The sequence below is a fragment of the Rhinichthys klamathensis genome, unplaced genomic scaffold (genome assembly GCF_029890125.1).
Source record: "Rhinichthys klamathensis goyatoka isolate OS25496 unplaced genomic scaffold, OSU_Roscu_1.1 h1tg000094l_1, whole genome shotgun sequence".
NCBI classification, from domain to species: Eukaryota; Metazoa; Chordata; class Actinopteri; order Cypriniformes; family Leuciscidae; genus Rhinichthys; species Rhinichthys klamathensis.
The window spans coordinates 1,439,959-1,457,421 of NW_026606633.1; the positions used below are offsets into that span (position 1 = coordinate 1,439,959).

The 17,463-nt window shown below is 36.7% G+C and overlaps 1 protein-coding gene across 2 annotated transcripts in view; it reads right to left on the minus strand.

Annotated features, from left to right (window-relative positions):
* Positions 1-2,801: 2,801 nt before the first annotated feature.
* The window catches only part of adamts10 (ADAM metallopeptidase with thrombospondin type 1 motif, 10), a 54,185-nt gene continuing 39,523 nt past the window's right edge, over positions 2,802-17,463 (minus strand). For both annotated transcript variants that reach the window (XM_056252359.1, XM_056252360.1), the window contains 9 exons: positions 17,182-17,305; positions 10,066-10,146; positions 8,519-8,682; positions 7,914-8,040; positions 6,185-6,314; positions 5,449-5,653; positions 5,196-5,372; positions 4,542-4,701; positions 2,802-3,374 (listed from right to left, as the gene is read on the minus strand). In XM_056252359.1, coding sequence (XP_056108334.1) covers positions 3,265-3,374; positions 4,542-4,701; positions 5,196-5,372; positions 5,449-5,653; positions 6,185-6,314; positions 7,914-8,040; positions 8,519-8,682; positions 10,066-10,146; positions 17,182-17,305 — 1,278 coding nt within the window. In that variant the 3' untranslated portion in view covers positions 2,802-3,264. The remainder of the gene's footprint in view (positions 3,375-4,541; positions 4,702-5,195; positions 5,373-5,448; positions 5,654-6,184; positions 6,315-7,913; positions 8,041-8,518; positions 8,683-10,065; positions 10,147-17,181; positions 17,306-17,463) is intronic.

The following is a 17,463-nucleotide window of genomic DNA, read 5'->3' on the forward strand; positions in this document are numbered from 1 at the left end:
TTTTTTAGGTTTATTTTTATATATTCAATACAGAAAAAAAGTACATTGCAGAAATATGCTGTACGTGACAACCCACATATGACAAAGAAACGATGTGACAAAACTGAGGTTTGTATGTGACAGACATAAAAGTGTGTGAAAACCAAATCTCAATGAAAATGTAAGAAATGGATACAATACAGATCAAATGAAACATTGCATATTATTTGTACACAATGCATGTTTTTATTCAGCATTTCAAATCCATTTCGACTGGTCTACATACAATTCGGAGGGCATAAACTACATCACAGGCACATGACGGTACAGCATGTTACTGAGTAGCATGTGAAAAATCAACATTAAAAAAGTCACAAAAAAGTGTGACTGCATTTCCAAAGTGATTCTACAGTTATTGCAAATGTAGCAACACAGCAAAATTTTAAAAAGTACAAAGCTTACCATCAAAAGTAAAACAGCATTTTCATCTTTCACATAATAATTGTACCAAATATATGATTACAAAGTTAGTGTCTCTGCAGAGAGACTTTAAGAATAATTCTAGTTTTCATAGAATCTTGCTTATATATTTTTCCTTAGCAAATGTATTACCTTTAACAAAACAATTCCTACAATAAAAAAATAACATGAATCTTGAGATTATGACAAATAAAGATATAGCACCATACTGTAGCACCACAGATTAGCCACCAGTCCTTGAATGGAGGCCATCTCCTCAAGATCTGCTCTTCAAATCAAACATTCGACATGCGCTGCCAGGACCCAGGACAGGGAGAAGGTCTGTTATGGCTCTCTAACGGGGGTTGATACTAGTAAGTTTAGACAAAGTTGAAATGTTGATATTTGGAAGGGAATCCAATCAATCAACACATTATAAAACTTAATAATAGTTCACCTACAAATGAAAAATTCGGTCATTTAATCACCATTATGCTGTTCTAAACCTTTATGATTTTGAACCTTTATGAACCTTTTTATTTTCGTGAGGAACAGACCCAAATAGAAATTGCTAAAAAGGTATTACTTCCACCCTAATTCTTCCCCTTTACTCTCAAATCTCATTTGCATGTGCAGATATTCAAGTGTCAGACTGTCACTTCAAACAATGACTTATATTTTGGTATTTTACTCACACAAACCTATTGTATGGCTCGAGAGGAACTGGAATATAATTGTAGTACTTTTATAAAACTTTATAATGCTTTTTTAAAACGTTTATCTGTGTGAATCACCCACCACTTTCACTGTATGGAATAAAGCAGCTTGGACATTCTGCTAAATATCTAATTTTGTGTCCCACAGAAGAAGAAGAAAAAGGATTTGAACAACATAAGAGCAAGTAGATTATGGCAGAACCCAAACTATTGTTTAACAATCTCAAAGGTAAGACTATGAACACAATTCTGTAGAAGGACACAATTCTGCACTGTCACCACAGTTGAAGCACAGAAACTTGTGGTGCATTAAGAGTACAGTACATTATCTTGGGTAAAAAGTGTCTGAGAATAACTATACGGTATGACCACCACATGGTTCAACAACAGCTTCCATTGGCCTCTTTAACTACTATTACATGGAAGCTAAACTGACCTCTCGTTTCCCTCGGTTTGCTAAACAGTTTATTGTTCATCCAGGTTTGACTGACGCACGGTATCTTATTAACAATTAGCGTAAACATTATGGGACCGGATGGCAAGAAAATGGCACAGCACCTGCAAATAGCCACAAGGCCGTCAGATTAAAAGATACAGTATACAGCACCAACCACACCAAATGAGAGCTTATGTTATCTGAGTGATCTGAAGTGTCTCTAAAGGGCCGTTCACACGGACAGCAACATTTAATTGTTGAATGTCAACAAGTCACTGCTAGTAAATGTGCCTACCTGCAGCATCCATCTGTATAATGAGGTGCTAAGCTGCTGCCATTTTAGTGAATTTTCGGCAAAACTTCACGGGCAGAAAAAGGTCATTCTATATTGTCAAGCGCAGCTCACATTCAAGCCAAGCAGCTTTCTGTTGGTCAACGCAGCAAATTTGCAACTTTCTGTTAGTCTATTTGAACCCATTGCGAGATCTGCAAGGGGAAATCTTTCGTCCTCACGCAAAATTCCTGATCGCATGGATATCTAATGAAATGACTGGATTCCGTCTCCGAAACAGCGGTTAATGTGACCGCACCTTTACTCGTGTCTCTTTAAATCAACATGAGCATTGGTTGCTTTGTAAATTGCTGTAAGTGTGAAGGCCCTTAAAGGGATAGTTCACCTAAAATTAAAAATGCATCATTTACTCACCCTCATGTTGTTCCAAACCAGTATGACTTTCTTTTTTTTTCTGTGATTTCTATTTTATTTTATAGATAATAGTCTTTTTTTTTTTTACAATTTATTGAAAGTCAATGGGGTCTAAGTAAATAATGAGTAAATAATGACAGAATATTCCATTTTGGGTGAATTATGCCTTTAAAGATGCACTCAATATTTTTTTTCCTCCATTTTTTTTAACACAAGCAAAACAAAAAGTACTTTAAAATATGTTTAACATCCCAGCCTAATAAAAGCATGGAGTGGGTCTCTCATGGGGGCAGCCATGTTGAGATCACATGACAAGCTGAATACTACTTTTGCTACTACTAGTTTACTACTAAAACTAACTTGTGGAATAATAATACTACTGAAATAATACTGATAACTATTGTTCATGATGATTTCATCCACAACACTACTGTCAGTATAAGTCCAAGACGATCAGCACTACACAAACAAACAAAAAATACTGAGTGCACCTTTGAGACTATGATAAAGACGATTTGTCTATAAATGCTTATTTTATCACATTACAATAATAGACGACTATAATTCACTGAGTGAGAACTAGCAGTACAAGTGTGACAGTCCACACAAACACTTCTCTGTATGATAAGTAATGGCCGAAAGCACCACGTGGAAGAGCAAAAGAAACACTGACAGATGTCTTCTGGGCAGACTGGTATTCACAGCAGCAGTGCCAAAGCATCTGGTCGGAGGGAAAGAAAGAGAGCAGCACAGACATTCTCTCTCTCCCTCTTTCTTTACACGTCTCTCTCTCGCTATCATTTCTTCCACGCTTTATCCCACAAAGATGTCAGTTTGCCAGTGCTTAACAGCACTCCTCCAGTGGAATGCTGAGCATGGGCGGTTTTGGCCATGCAAGAAGAGGAGGGAGGAGAAAATGAGGGCGAGAGAGAAAGAGAGAGACATAGAGAGTGAGAGAGAGAGGGAGGTCAGTGTCCTTGGCAGGTTTTGCAGCACATCTGTCTGAAGTATGCACGGCTGCAAAACTTGAACCTGAGCACCAGGGGGCAGTATGCCACTGTGTTCACATCTTTACACTCTGCAGGAGACAGAAAAAGTACAGTCACATTAAGAAAACATGCACATTAAAAAGAAATGCAATATGCATCCCAGTTTCTTCAAGCATGTAACAAATTTCCACAAGTACTTTGTGGTGTATAGTTTTAGGGACCATGTCTCAATTTGCATTTAACTGTGTTAAAGTATGTAGAGTTCTGCAGGAATGGGTTTTTAGTTAGCATTTTAGCACTTCCATTTCCAAATGAGGTCTGTGGTAACACAAGCTCAAGATATTTTCACATTTTAGTCTTTGACATTAAATACATCAGTAATACCCCAACCTAAAGACTTTGTCTTCAGGGGACTTTCAGACCCCTTTAGCGACTTTTTTACAAAAAGCACTTGGCGACAAATGTAGACACTTTTTTTGGATTGCTGGTTAACATGCAGTCGCATGACGTCAACTAGCGACATTTAGCGACTTTTCAGGCAGGTTTTAGCTTCTTATCATTAAAAATAGTTGGCTATAGTTGGAGATTTTTTTAAAAAGCTTTTACCTGTCCTGAAAATGACAGTTGCTAACAAGCGGCTTAAATGGACTACAGAGGTTGCCTGGGAAATTAAACGCATCACGCTTGAACAGGTAAGCTCATCTATTCACTAGTCAGCTTTTATTGTGTTTATAATTGTGCTCTTGGAAACTATTCAAACTTTCAGAGAAAATGTTTTTAAATAAAGACTGAAAGAGTCTGATGGTTAATGGTAGTAATTCGTTTGTAGTCTACGTCTAGATTTTTACTTCTGGCCATTGTATTTGGGCTTCGAAAATCATAGAAGTGTTCATTTGTGAAGATCGTGATGAACAAAATGTTCAAGAATCATAAACTTTTGTTGGTCACAGAGCTTATTTTCTGCAATAATCCAAAAATCTGTGGAAAATTCCTATTGGGTTTTTGTTGAGGGAACCAGGCTGATGCTAACTTCTGGGTTGGCCTACGAAAATATGTTATCACTGCAGCACTGCAGTAAGACAGTATATCAGTTTTGGGACATACTACTGTCCTAAAATTGCGTCAGTATAGTTGTTAAAGCTAAAAGAGCAATAGATTGTGGGACATTTTTGCCTTAAAAAACTTCAACACACTATGATTTGTAACATGCTAATATTATACATAGGCCAGATGGTATGCAAATTGAGACGTCTAACCTTCAGGGTTATCTGTAGGGCCACTGTGGTCACACTTGCTCTTGCACTGCTGCATGGAGGCGGGACGATGCGTCTCAGGGCACTCGTTGGATGGCTGGCCAGTGTGTGTCAGACACTGCACTAAACGAATCTCTTGACCCATACCGCACCTAGCGGAGCACTAGAACACACACGTCAAAAAGGACATGGAACATGTATAAGAAAATAAACTTTGAAATTTTACACGGATTTTCACATATATTGTCTTTTAACATTTTTAAACTCGATTCAGTGCATGTTTTCACCTGCTGGGAAGACACCAAAAAAAAATTATATAACAAAATTAAGCATCATGTAGGTTGGAAGTCTTCGTTTTTGTAACATTTCTATTTATTTGAATGAATGAATGAATGAATGAATGAAAAATATATAAAATGTAAATGTTAAATGAATATTTTTTCCCTTGTGTACATTAAGTGTACATTGTGTACATTTCCATTAGATTGATGTTTTTATTTGCTGGGTCTCACAATTATATTTTTGTCATTCACAGCTATTCAAGTCATAATCTAATTTAGCTTAAACATGAACACTTATGTCAGATGTTTTAAGTGTTTGTGATAAATGTGTTTGTGTCACAAAGTGACAATCTCACTGTTTTGAATTAGATCTCACCTCTCCCCAGGGTCCCGTAACCCACTGAGGTGGTGGGCAACGTTGTATGTTACAGCGCACCCTGGTGGTCGGACGGCTTTGTTTCGGGCACTCTGACTCTGCCAATGTTTCACCATTCTCTCCACTTCTACATAAAATCACCCTGTACCTATAACCAGGACCACAGCTAGGAGTACACTGTAAAAGAAAAAAATCACAACAGATTAAGAGAGACCTTACCAAATAACAGAAAATAGATGTTCTTCTACTGTACCTCAGACCAGTCCAGGGCATGCCATTCTGGTGGGCAGCTGTGGTTGTTGCAGGGCTCGGTGATGGAAGGCCGAGGTGGGGTGCAGGCCACGTCATCCAGGACTTTCTCCTCTGCAGCCGAGATCTTCCTCTTACACAGCACTTCCCGTGTGCGCACACCTCTGTTACAGCTCCGACTGCATTCTGACCAGTCTCCTGTCCACCACCTGACAGAAACACACATACCAACAAATATCAGGGAATGATGGCACCACATTGATCAGGCATACCGAAGATGTTATGTGAAGTCTTGTGCATGTACAGTGGAGTTTAGACATCTTAAAAAATTATATACATTGAATATATAATTATATATATATGAATCAGAAAGTTTGTAATTTGTAATGTAACATTATTTTGTATTGAAAAACATTTTAAAAAATCAGCAGTGCCAAAGCATCTGGTCGGAGGGAAATAAATATTATACTAATTAGCAAATGGTTGGTACTGCAGTGACTGGCAAATAAATTGGTGGTCTTTTGATGATATCTGGAAAGCATAAGGACACATTAGCATTTACTACAAATCTGATGTGGCCATACGCATCCCTGACCATGTCTGAATGTGGTTTACATGATCGAATTACCATATGTTCCCATAAGCATGCCATTTACACCTGTATTTAGCACAGTGCATATGTGTTTGGATCACTCGGGATGGATGTTAATGTCACACACAAACACATACAGAACACCCACATTGGAGGGCAGGGCTCCAAGTTGCACGGCCTTTTCTTGTCTTTGGGCTTGTTCTTCTTGTCACAGAAATGGTTGTAAACCACAGAGAGGTCAGCTTGTTTCTTGCACACTACCTGCTGGACTTGAACCCCTGTGACACAGAGAAAAGTCTTTGCTGTATAAATCACACTAGATTATCACAATCCCTAATCATACAAACATGAAGCTTTGATGTCAGTGCTGTTTCATTCTTGTCTTTGTGTAAACACAGAGTCCCTGTGAAGTTATTACGGTTTTGATCCGTTGTGGTTATGGCTCTGTTCCAAAATCTAGCGAGCTGCCTTGCTGCTTACCGCCTAAACGGACATCTGCCATCAAAGGCAGCATCCTAACTGAAATGGAACCTTAGAAGTGGCTGCTTTTATAAGGTCACTAAATTTGTGACAAACATTTCAATTCTGGCCTGATACCAAAAAGCTGATAATTCATTTCATTTTTTGGGCAATAGCAGATTAAAGGCTAATTCTATATTCAGTAATTCTATACTAAAATATTACTTCTATACTTTTTTTGTATATACTACCGTTCAGAAGTTTGGGGTCAGATCTTTTATTCAGCAAGGATGAATTAAATTGATCAAAAACAAATCAGCATATTAGAATGATTTGTGAATGATTTGACACTGAAGACTTAATGAAGACAGTATTGAAGCTGAAAATTCAGCTTTGCCATCACAGGAATAAATGACATTTTAAACTGTATTAAAATAGAAAACAGTTATTTTAAATTGTAGTAATATTTCACAATATAACTGTTTTACTAAATTTTGATCAAATAAATCAAATCATCTCCCCAAATTTTTGAATGTTAGTGTATAAATATAACCTGAAAAAAAAAAAGTTAATTTAGATATCACAACATTATAATGTACAGTATGAAAAATAGATACTCATTTTGAAATATGCTAAAGACTACTACAGTGTTAAATATTAACTTTGAGTGTTACATGATGGCAAAGGTAATCTAGAAGTAAAAATAGGAGAAATGAGCATGCATAATATCTAATATCGGCAGACATATATTCAATATTGAGCAATATCTATACATTTTTTTATTATATAAAAATAAATCTCTAACACTGGCTGATAACTGATATAATACCGATATATTGTCCATCCATATTTTTAATCAAAACTTCACAGTATTATAATAAACGTTTATTTTGCTTTGCCCGAAATTTTGCATTTATTTTAATGCATTGTGGGATTGCCTTTTCCATTACAGCTGTTAACGAACAACCTTCATGATGCCTTTAAGCGATTCTGGAACAGATTCCATGTTTTCGACAGCAAATTAGTTCTGAGCCACAGCTAATAGTTTCTTATCAGCAAGATAAATATGGGTCATTAACTCACAAAGCATGAATACAAGAATAAAGGGGAAAGAGCTTGAGCATAGGAAGTGACATCAAAGCTGGTGTTTTTGCTATATACAGTCCATGTAAGTGTTTTTCCCAGGCTTTCAAACTGTTCACACACATCCTAACAGGCAGACATGGGAAATTTGCATTGTTTATGTGAACTGTGTTGGACAGCTTGATTTTCTTGTGCATTTAGCATTGTGAATGCATACACCATTTAAATTCAGTTTCTTTGAGGAAAACCTTTAAATGCCACTTTCATGTGTGAATAATTTCCTTATGTGTGTCAGTGAAGAGACAATTCAACCATAACAGACAGAAAACTGTTACCTCCTGCACACAACGCAGAGCAGCGGGACCAGGATGTATAATGCCAGGCATAAACGCTCAGTGGATCTCTGTTGACAGGTGGGTTAAAACGGTAATGGATCCCAGGATTCTCCTCACGGACCAAAACCTGCAACACACCACAACAGTGGCCTTCAACTCTTTGATTTCAAACGTTCAGCATTTTAATGAAGCTGGATAGTTTGTAATTGTTTTATAACAGGTTTCGCAAAAAACTCCCCATCTTCCATTGCTAGAATAAACAGATATTCCTGAGCCAACCCCACGTTATGGTTTCTGTATCGGCCTGATCTGAATGCTAAAAAAAAAAAAGCAACGATTTGATAGAACCAAAGAAACACATTGTTTAAAAATGTTCAGGGCAATATATCTACAAATGGCTTACCCATTGTTCTCTCAGCATATTAAACCGGGACAGGAGTAAGTACTTATGAAAAAAATTAAACATTTCAGCTTGAAATAACATTTACAGCGAAAATTACGCTTAGCAAATACATTGCAGCTGTCTAAATTCTGAGGCATCTGTACCAACACAAGCAGTACACAAATATCCTGCTTGAACAGACCACCCAGCATCTCTGCATTACCATGACGATCAGGGTCATGTTGGTGGGTCCAAGTGCTTCCAGGGTCTCCGGTTCATTGGTGGGTCGGCGATAGTGGAAGGTGGTTCCTGCGATGTCAAAGCGTCGTGGCGTGTCGATGGTCAGCTTGCCGTTGATGAAGTACTGATCCCCCTTGCTCTTCAACACTGTGGTAATCATGGAAAGGGTTAATAATTAACAGGCCTCAATACACAGCAGACTCTTCAATGTGAAAAAAAGACAAATTATCTGTTCATTTACAGGCTTTTCATGCTCTGACTAACCCCAGGGTTTGGGTACACTTTGAACCCTTGGTTAAATAAAGTTTGACACTTATAAAGGAAGTTGGAACTGTTAAGTCTGGCACCACAATTTGGGGACAATGCCACAAAGCTTCACTAACCAAAGTATAAAATACTATACGGAGTTGTTTTAGCAACAGGCATCTAATCAAACTCATGAAGCCCCTAAGGGCTATGGGAAAAATATGAAACGGAAGGGAAAGTTTTGCGTTCCCCCAAGAAACTTTGTGTTTGCTCACAAAAGCATTTAAATATGATGGAAGATTGTTTCCGACATGGAATAAAAAAATAAAAAAACTTTTTTTCTCAGAATAGTGTGATATAAAGTCACAAAAGTTGCAATTGCATGTTATAAAGTCAGATACAATTGCGAGATATAAACTTGCAATTCTGAGGAAAAAAAAGATTGTTTCCCATCAGAATTGGACTTTAAAATTCACAATTGCGAGTTTCTCACAATTCTGAGAGAAGTCAGAATTGCGAGGTGTAAACTCTCAATTCTGACTTTATTTCTCGCAATTGCGAGTTTATATCCCACAATTCAGACATTATAACTTGCAATTGCGAAAAAAGTCTGAATTGTGAGATAAAAAGTCGCAATTCTCTTTAAAATTTTTTTATTCCATGGCAGAAACAAGCTTCCATTAAAATGTAGCTTTTCCTCCCAGGTAATACTATTACATCACCAGTTTTGCGTTCCACTTTGTGAGCAAACTCAAAACTGGTGATGGGAATAATAAGAGAAAACTTATATTTCTATGTGTGCGAAAACAAAGTTTCTTGAGGGAACGCAATATTTGTGGCGCAAAAGTTTTGTGAGCGAATACAAAAATGGTGATTGAAATAATATGAGATGTGAGGAAAAACTATATTTCTATGCTTTTGCAAAGCAAATGTTTTGTGAGTGAATGCAATCTCACAAATATTAACCAAAAAGGTTCACAAAAGCACATTTGTAAAATCTGGAAACCTGACTCAAGATACTCAAGATAAATTACTAACCCAGGGTGAAGTATGAATGAACAGTGTAAAACATTGAACAAGATAACTCTGGGTACATGACCATGGGTTGACAATTTAAAAATGCACAAATAATCTTAGCTGAGCCATGAGGCACGATAAAGCCCTCTCAGATCCATGCTTGCAATTCAGCGGGGAAGCCCTTTACAGAATCTACTAACTCCAACAGTTTATTAGTTCCTCTGAGAGGCTCATATTTGAGTAAAACCATGAAAAATATTGTCTCACCCAAGTAATTGTTAGAGACGTTGAGCTCTTGGATGTGTATGAATACAGATCCTTTGGGGATTCTGACCACCTCCTCATAACCTAAGAGAGAGTGGACACACACACACACTTATTCATAGCAAGAGAACAATGCAGTTAGTGGTGCTTCACTGAGAGTGACTGTGATGGGATATGCAGAGGTTTGAGATTCCGAATGAATTCCTGGGCAACGTCTCTCAGTTCTGCTGCCCAACACACGTGTTTAAGGCCAGATTCCACCACAAGCCTGCAAACAACTTCAGCCTCTGACAAATGAGTAAAAAAAGAAAAGAGCCAAACAAATTTTTCCATAGAGTCCTGCCACCGACATAGAATTTGTTGTCAAGAGTCAGGAGGCAATCTGGTAAAAAATAATAAATCATCAACTAAGAATGGAATTCCTAACGAGTTTATTAATTCTGGTTCTGATTCATATTAATGATTTGAGATTCTTATACTTCTTTTGAGGAAGAAATATAAATAAGAAAAGCAATTCTTATTGCATTTATTGCTCCCAATATTCAGTTGCCAAATGATGAAATATTTTTTTTTATTTAAACAGAACCAATATAACAAATTCTTGCAAAAGGTGTTTTAAATGCAGCACAAATGTGGTATTGCTTCATACATATCATTTTTTATATTAATACATAATAAAAAAATATTATGTATAAAAAATGATATGTATGAAGCAATACCACCTTTGTGCTGCATTATATTACACTGTATATTTTAATAAGGCGGCTAAAATAAATGAGATCCAATAATTGGTCTGAACTAAATTAAATAAAAAGTACATTAAAAATACTAAAAGAAAATGAATTTGCTCATTCGTGTTTATAATACATCTCATCATAATACATGAATCATGCTTTTTGGAGTCAGACATGATGAAATGACAGCGAGTCAGATTAACAGATTAATTCCGTTATGATTCAACTGACTCATAAATGTTTTTCATTCACTAAATACAACAGGTTCAATAGTCAATTGTTTGTAAATTGAACTAGTCGCGCAGGACGCACCATTATATATTAGGGGTGCAACAATATATCGTGTCAAATAAATCATTTTAAATACATCTAGTCAGGGACACAGTCCAAACATATTTGTCTGAAATAATTCTGTATTTTCAGAGTCAGAATCATGAATATTTTTATTCTGGTGTCACCATTGTCCTGTGCATTAGGTTATCAGCACCAAGTCCAAGCCTATTGATTTACACCCACAATGTAACAACAAATTTAGCATTTTAATCAACAGTACATTTTTTGTTAACCTTTTACTATATGTCTTGGAGTATTGCAATAATATTGTATCGTGAGTTCGGAATCTTGATATGTATCGAATCGTGACATGGGGGTATCGTTACACCCCTGATATATATGCATGCATATTCAAGAACTGCTTTACAGAATCAAAAGTTATGAAAACCTTTTAAATAAATGGAACTGGTTCAGAATAAGAATATACTAGAGTACTCATATACACACACACATACATAAAGAGAGAGAAGCAGGCAAACAAGAACCACTAGTGGTCATTTGAGTGGTTTTGGTCACACAATGACTGGAAGCTTCTATTTTATTGACCACATTTTAAATAAACCGTTTCTTTGTGTCTATATTGTGTTTGTACCCTCAAGAACCCTGAACTCACAAATACAGCCAGAGCCAAGAATAGCCCATCATCTCAGCCTCGGCTAGCCACTGCGGTCAATGTTCTCCCGCTGCCCGCCCAGGGAGTGGCCCACTATGGTTCCTGCAGCTGAGAATAACCTTCAGTCCAGCACAGAGCCAGCAGCCTGCCATTCAACACACCACCCACACCAAACCGGCTCACATTCAAACCTCTGCTATCTTCTAAAACAGCATCACAACCCTTCCACAGAATTTCAGTGTCACACTCTAGACTCTCATTATCACCAAACGCCAGATATTTACATGCAAAATTATTTCAAACAGTAACTAGATCAACTCAGCTACTCTTCTTTAGTCAGCATACTGGGAAAGAGTTTGGTCACACTTTACAATGCCCTTTTATTTAAGCAACTATAACATGCACTGCTGTTCAAAGGTTTGAGGTCGGTCAGATTTTTTATGTTTTTGAAAAGTCTCTTATCCTCACCAAGGCTGCAGTTAATTGACCAAAAACACAGTAAAAACTGTAATATTGTGAAATATTATTGCAATTTCAAAAAAAGCTTTCTATTTTATTATATTTTAAAATGTAATTTATACCCGTGAAGGCAAAGGTGAATTTTCAGCATCCTTACTCCTGTCTTCAGTGTCACATGATACTTCAGAAATCATTCTAATGTACTTATTTGGTGTTCGCATTTGTTATTTCTATATCAATTTTGAAAATGCAGCTTAATATTTTTGTGGAAACCAAGATACAGTTTTTTCAGAATCACTCCCATTTCTCACTAAACCCTCATCCTGACTGAAGAGTGTCTGTTTCAGAACAGACTATAGGAAGGAATTTTGCATGGCTCAGATCCTGTATCCCAGCGTTTATGACTTGGGCCTTGCATGTGAACAGGTAATTATGAAACGCCTTTTCAGAACGGCTGGAGTCCCTGAGCACCCCTCAACATCAAGGCAGCTGTCCAACACATATCTGACTTGAAGCACGATTGTTCACTTACACACATTGTTTGAGTTTCCATAAAGGGATTTTATAGCTTCTCTAAACACATCTAAAGTCTGAAGAGGGCCATTGACAGAAATTTTGGGCCCCTTTACTGTTTATCACTCTTTGTTCCTCAACTTTTTTAAGAATAAAATGTAAGAATTAATATGGCCTGGTGGAGAATGTACACTGATATATGTTGATATTCCATTATGTTGATATGTGTGTGGACAGAAAAACAGTGCCAGTAATGACTTCCACATTGTTACAAAATAATTATATTCCAACTTTCTATTTATCAAAGAATTCTGAATAAAATGTATCACAGTTTCCACAAAAATATTAAGTAGCACGAGTGTTTTCAACATTCATATTAATAAGAAATATTTCTTAACCCTCTGGGGACCAAGAACGCGCCCGCGCGTTTTGCTGTTTTTTTTTCACATAGCAGCAACATAGACTTAAAATACTCCGTCATTTATGGTCATATAAATAAAATCAATACATGATTATAAACTATAGAGGGTCTTCTTTTTTTGTGTACACTCACATTAACATCAAAACCTTGTGCTTTTTTAAAAATAAATAAAATAAACAGGGTGCGCTTTCAGCTCACTCTGTCTCCGCAAAAATCTTTCTGAAACATGTCTGGAAAATGAACGGAAACTCCGCTAATACTTATCACACAAACATGAAACATACGTCTAAAGAACGCTTTAAATTTCTACTTTTAAATAAAACAATTCACATTTAAAACAAATATTCTCCTGCAATGTAATCTGTCAAAAACTAAAGAGAAGTACAGTTTCTCCTGTCTCAGCTCATTATCGTTAATTTGTTCACACCCACTCGCAGAGCGCGCTATTCATAAGATAATGTGTTGAGGCCATTTGCAAAATAGATAAACGCCCCCAGGCAAATGCTGTAAACACACAATATTTTTTAGTCAGATTAAGATTCGTCTTGCGCGGCTATGAGGAATAATCCTGGGACATTTACCACAGAACAAGTGCTAGTTTCACTTCGAGGAGGAGCAACAGATTCAGCTGAGAAGTGTAAGTGTTTTGTGCTTTGTTCTAATCGCGATATAGAATAACGTTAGTGTCTGTAAACGGACAAATAGCATATCCTACTGTTTAAATGTGAATTATGTTTCTCTCTCTGTGTGTGTGTGTGTGTGTGTGTGTGTGTGTGTGTGTGTGTGTGTGTGTGTGAATGAATGAATGAACGCACAGATACGCACTGTTACAGACGAAATAAAAGAACATTTCTTTGACTAGTTTTGGATAAAGTTTTTCAAATAAAATAAGCATCAAATAAGCTTCAAAATAAAGACATCAAATAAGCTTATGTTTTGTCAATAAACTAATCAACTAAGATGTTTGTTCCAATGCAAGCTATATCAAAATAATGAATCCTCAACTTTGAAATATGTATGATCAAACTAAGACATTTATGGAAAAAGACTATTTTCTTTTCAAGATGTTTCCAACTCTAACTTTGAACTTTGAACTGAAATAAAACCATGTCTATATGGTGAAGGGTGTGTGATAGAAGTGTCCAGACGTATGCACCCTGTATTTTCCTTATATAAATCCAAACAATCTAAAAGCCATTCTTTTTTAAATCTCCTCATTCTTTGTGCAAGGCTCCTGTAATGATATGGCCTGATAGCACCTAATAGGGCCATTATGGGAGGGTCTTTGTCTTTCTCAGGTGCGGAATGCCACACATATTAATGAGAGATCAAGCCTCCTGCATAAAGCTTTCTCAAACAAAACACGTCATTAAAAATGTAAAAGACTTTATTGACTTATCTGAATGAGCAGTCAGGATGATTCTCACATAGTTTTGGAGCAAATATTCTAGGCTATGTGATACAATTTTCAAAAGTCTTGTGAAGAAATAATCAATATGTGTTTTGTGGTCTTATTTCAGCAACTTTCATTTTTATTTTTTTTCAATAACCACGCATAAACATTATTCTATTAAAAATACAAACATGTACATACATGTTGCTCACTTATCATGGTAGTCCCGTCTGTGCTATATAGAGTGAATTTACACCTTTGCCATTAACATGTTTATAAATAACTGAAAAAAGCACAAATGTCAGTGCATGTCAAAACATCCCAAGGGCCCCAAAAACACTCTGGTCCCCAGAGGGTTAAGCACCAAATCAGCATGTTAGAATAATTTCTATAAAATGACAGTAATGATGCTGAAAATTCAGCTTTGCCATCAAAGAAATAAATTACATTTTAAAATATATTCAAATAAAATAAGTTATTTTAATGTGTAATTATATTTCACAAACTTACTGTTCTTAATGCAGCATTGGTGAGCATAAGAAACTTCCTTCAAAAACAAACATTTTTAATGTTTCCAAACAGGTACAGTAGTTATCTTATTTCTTGCATTTTGTTTTCATATTCTCTTATTTCTATGTATTTTATCCTTAGCCGGCAGATTTAATTTTCTCTCATGCCTACTGTACTTTGTAAACACTGTTTTAAAAGGTGCTATAAAAATAAAGTTTTGCTTGTCGTTTACTGTAAACTCATTCAGTTTTACACTCTACCATTAAACTGCTTTTGGCCTCCATCTCCATCCTTCCTTTTCTTTTATGGTGAGCTGATTTTCATTTAGTTCTTGACAACATGCTCAATGAATATTCGCGTCTGTTCAGTGTCAGAACATGGCGCAAAGCGATCAGATCCTTTTTTAAAGAGAGGGTGGAGGTTTGAAACATTAAAACAACTTGCAACACATTTGTGGATTTTTTTTATAGTGAAATACATTAAATTAGTTATATTAGAAGAACTGCAAAACCTTTCCCACTTTTTCCCACCCTTTACTATGATCCCATCTCAAAGTGCAAGTTCATTTTAACATTTTCCAGCTCATGAATTCAATAGCTAATTGAGAAGCGTGTTTACTGACAACTCTCTGGACGCAGGATGAGAAAGTGCTAACTGGAGAACAGGAAAGAAGAATTATCAGGGGTTTTTAAAGAGGTTGGTGTGGGCCACTGAAGGAAGGAGCAACAGTCTCCCTTATGTCCTGGACAATCCAGTTCAATTGGACTTCTGGGTTAGATCCAGGCCTCAAAATACTCCCCCAGACACCAGAGGAACTTGCCAAGGCTGCTCCCAGTACCTCAAAGCATGTCACACACACATACATTTCTGAGGTTTTGGGGCGGGGGGGGGGGGGGGGGGGGGGGGGGGGGGGGGGGGGGGGGGTTGGGGGTGCTACTCAATTCAGGCACCAGGCTTGTGTTACTTCAGTTAATCAGAGAAATAGCAGTCTCACATGCGCATTTGCAAGCTTCACTTAACCATTAACAGAAAAAAATCTGAATCCATCTTCTTAAAGATACTAAGGGGAAATTTACTCTATTTAGAGAATAAATTTGTGCCTCTTTATCGCATTGTTTATTTGCACATGATGTTCGCATTGCTTTAGCCCCTGAAAATTAAGCAATGGCATGGACGCTACTACAAAAATGAATGCTGATCACAATTTGCATTGGCCTCATGCATCAAAATACACAGACAATAAAATGTTCCAACTCAAGGGAGTTTAAATGATTTCTGCTCCCATGATCACTAGAAAATGTACAAAAACATCCCTTTTAGGGGCCGTTTACAATTACACAACACCGCTCTCAACTAAAAACGGAAAACTTTTTATCCGTTTTGGCCATTCATTTATATGACAATGGCGTTTTGGGGGCCTGAAAACTCAAACTTTTGAAAACGATGCCGTTATCAAGAATTTGTGAAAACGGTGACTGCATGCGGATTACATGCTCAGTCGATAGGTGCGTAGTGTTTCTTTACAAATTGAATACTAGTGGATTTGTGTGAATGGGGACTGTTTTGATTTTTATTCATCAGGAAATGATAATGAATGAGTTTTCGAAGACAACGCCTAAATAGCCTTTGAATGTTGATTCATGTGACCTATAGTGACGTCAGCAGAAAAGCAAAGTTGTTTCAGAGTAAAGCAAGTTTTTAATTCTGTGGATTTACAGTTGGTGTTAAAATATGATTCCCTAATGTTAAACTAAATCATCAATGATGGAATTGTGCCCAGAAATAAATTATTTTAGCTCTATTCAAGGCTGAGGAACAATATTTTAGCACCCAACTCTGTGCTGAATTGAGCTTTAGTTTAACATAAGGTGATCATATTTTAACACCAGCTGTAAATCCACAGCAATAGATACTCTACCTCTGTCAATAGAAAAGCTGTTTTTACTGAATCTATCCCATCGAGGGCTTATATTTTAACACCTAAAACATTATTTCACAAGCCTGTTTGTCTGAAACGAAATTGTCTGTGGAAACTTTTCAACAACCGGGTCCTCAGTGAGAAAAATGGTATTTCAGCAATGCTTCTTTTGCACATATTGTTACATATCGTTCCAGTTCAAACTGAAGTGCACACACTCTGTACCTCCTTCAGACAAGGAGTCATTGAAGACCCCCTCGATGACCTGGCAGCTGCTCCCATCTCCTCCACAAATACGGCAGCGATCTTCCCGAACATCCGAGCCAAGAATCCGGTCACAGCCCACATGCTGCATACAGATATAGAGAATATTTAGAGATTACACATATTTAGAGATTAAGGCAAAAGTCACAATGAAGAAAAAGAATGTAAAATTTGAAGATATTACACTACATAATGTACTTTGCATTTGTGTCATTGTCTGTGCAAATTTAAATTAAGTAATAT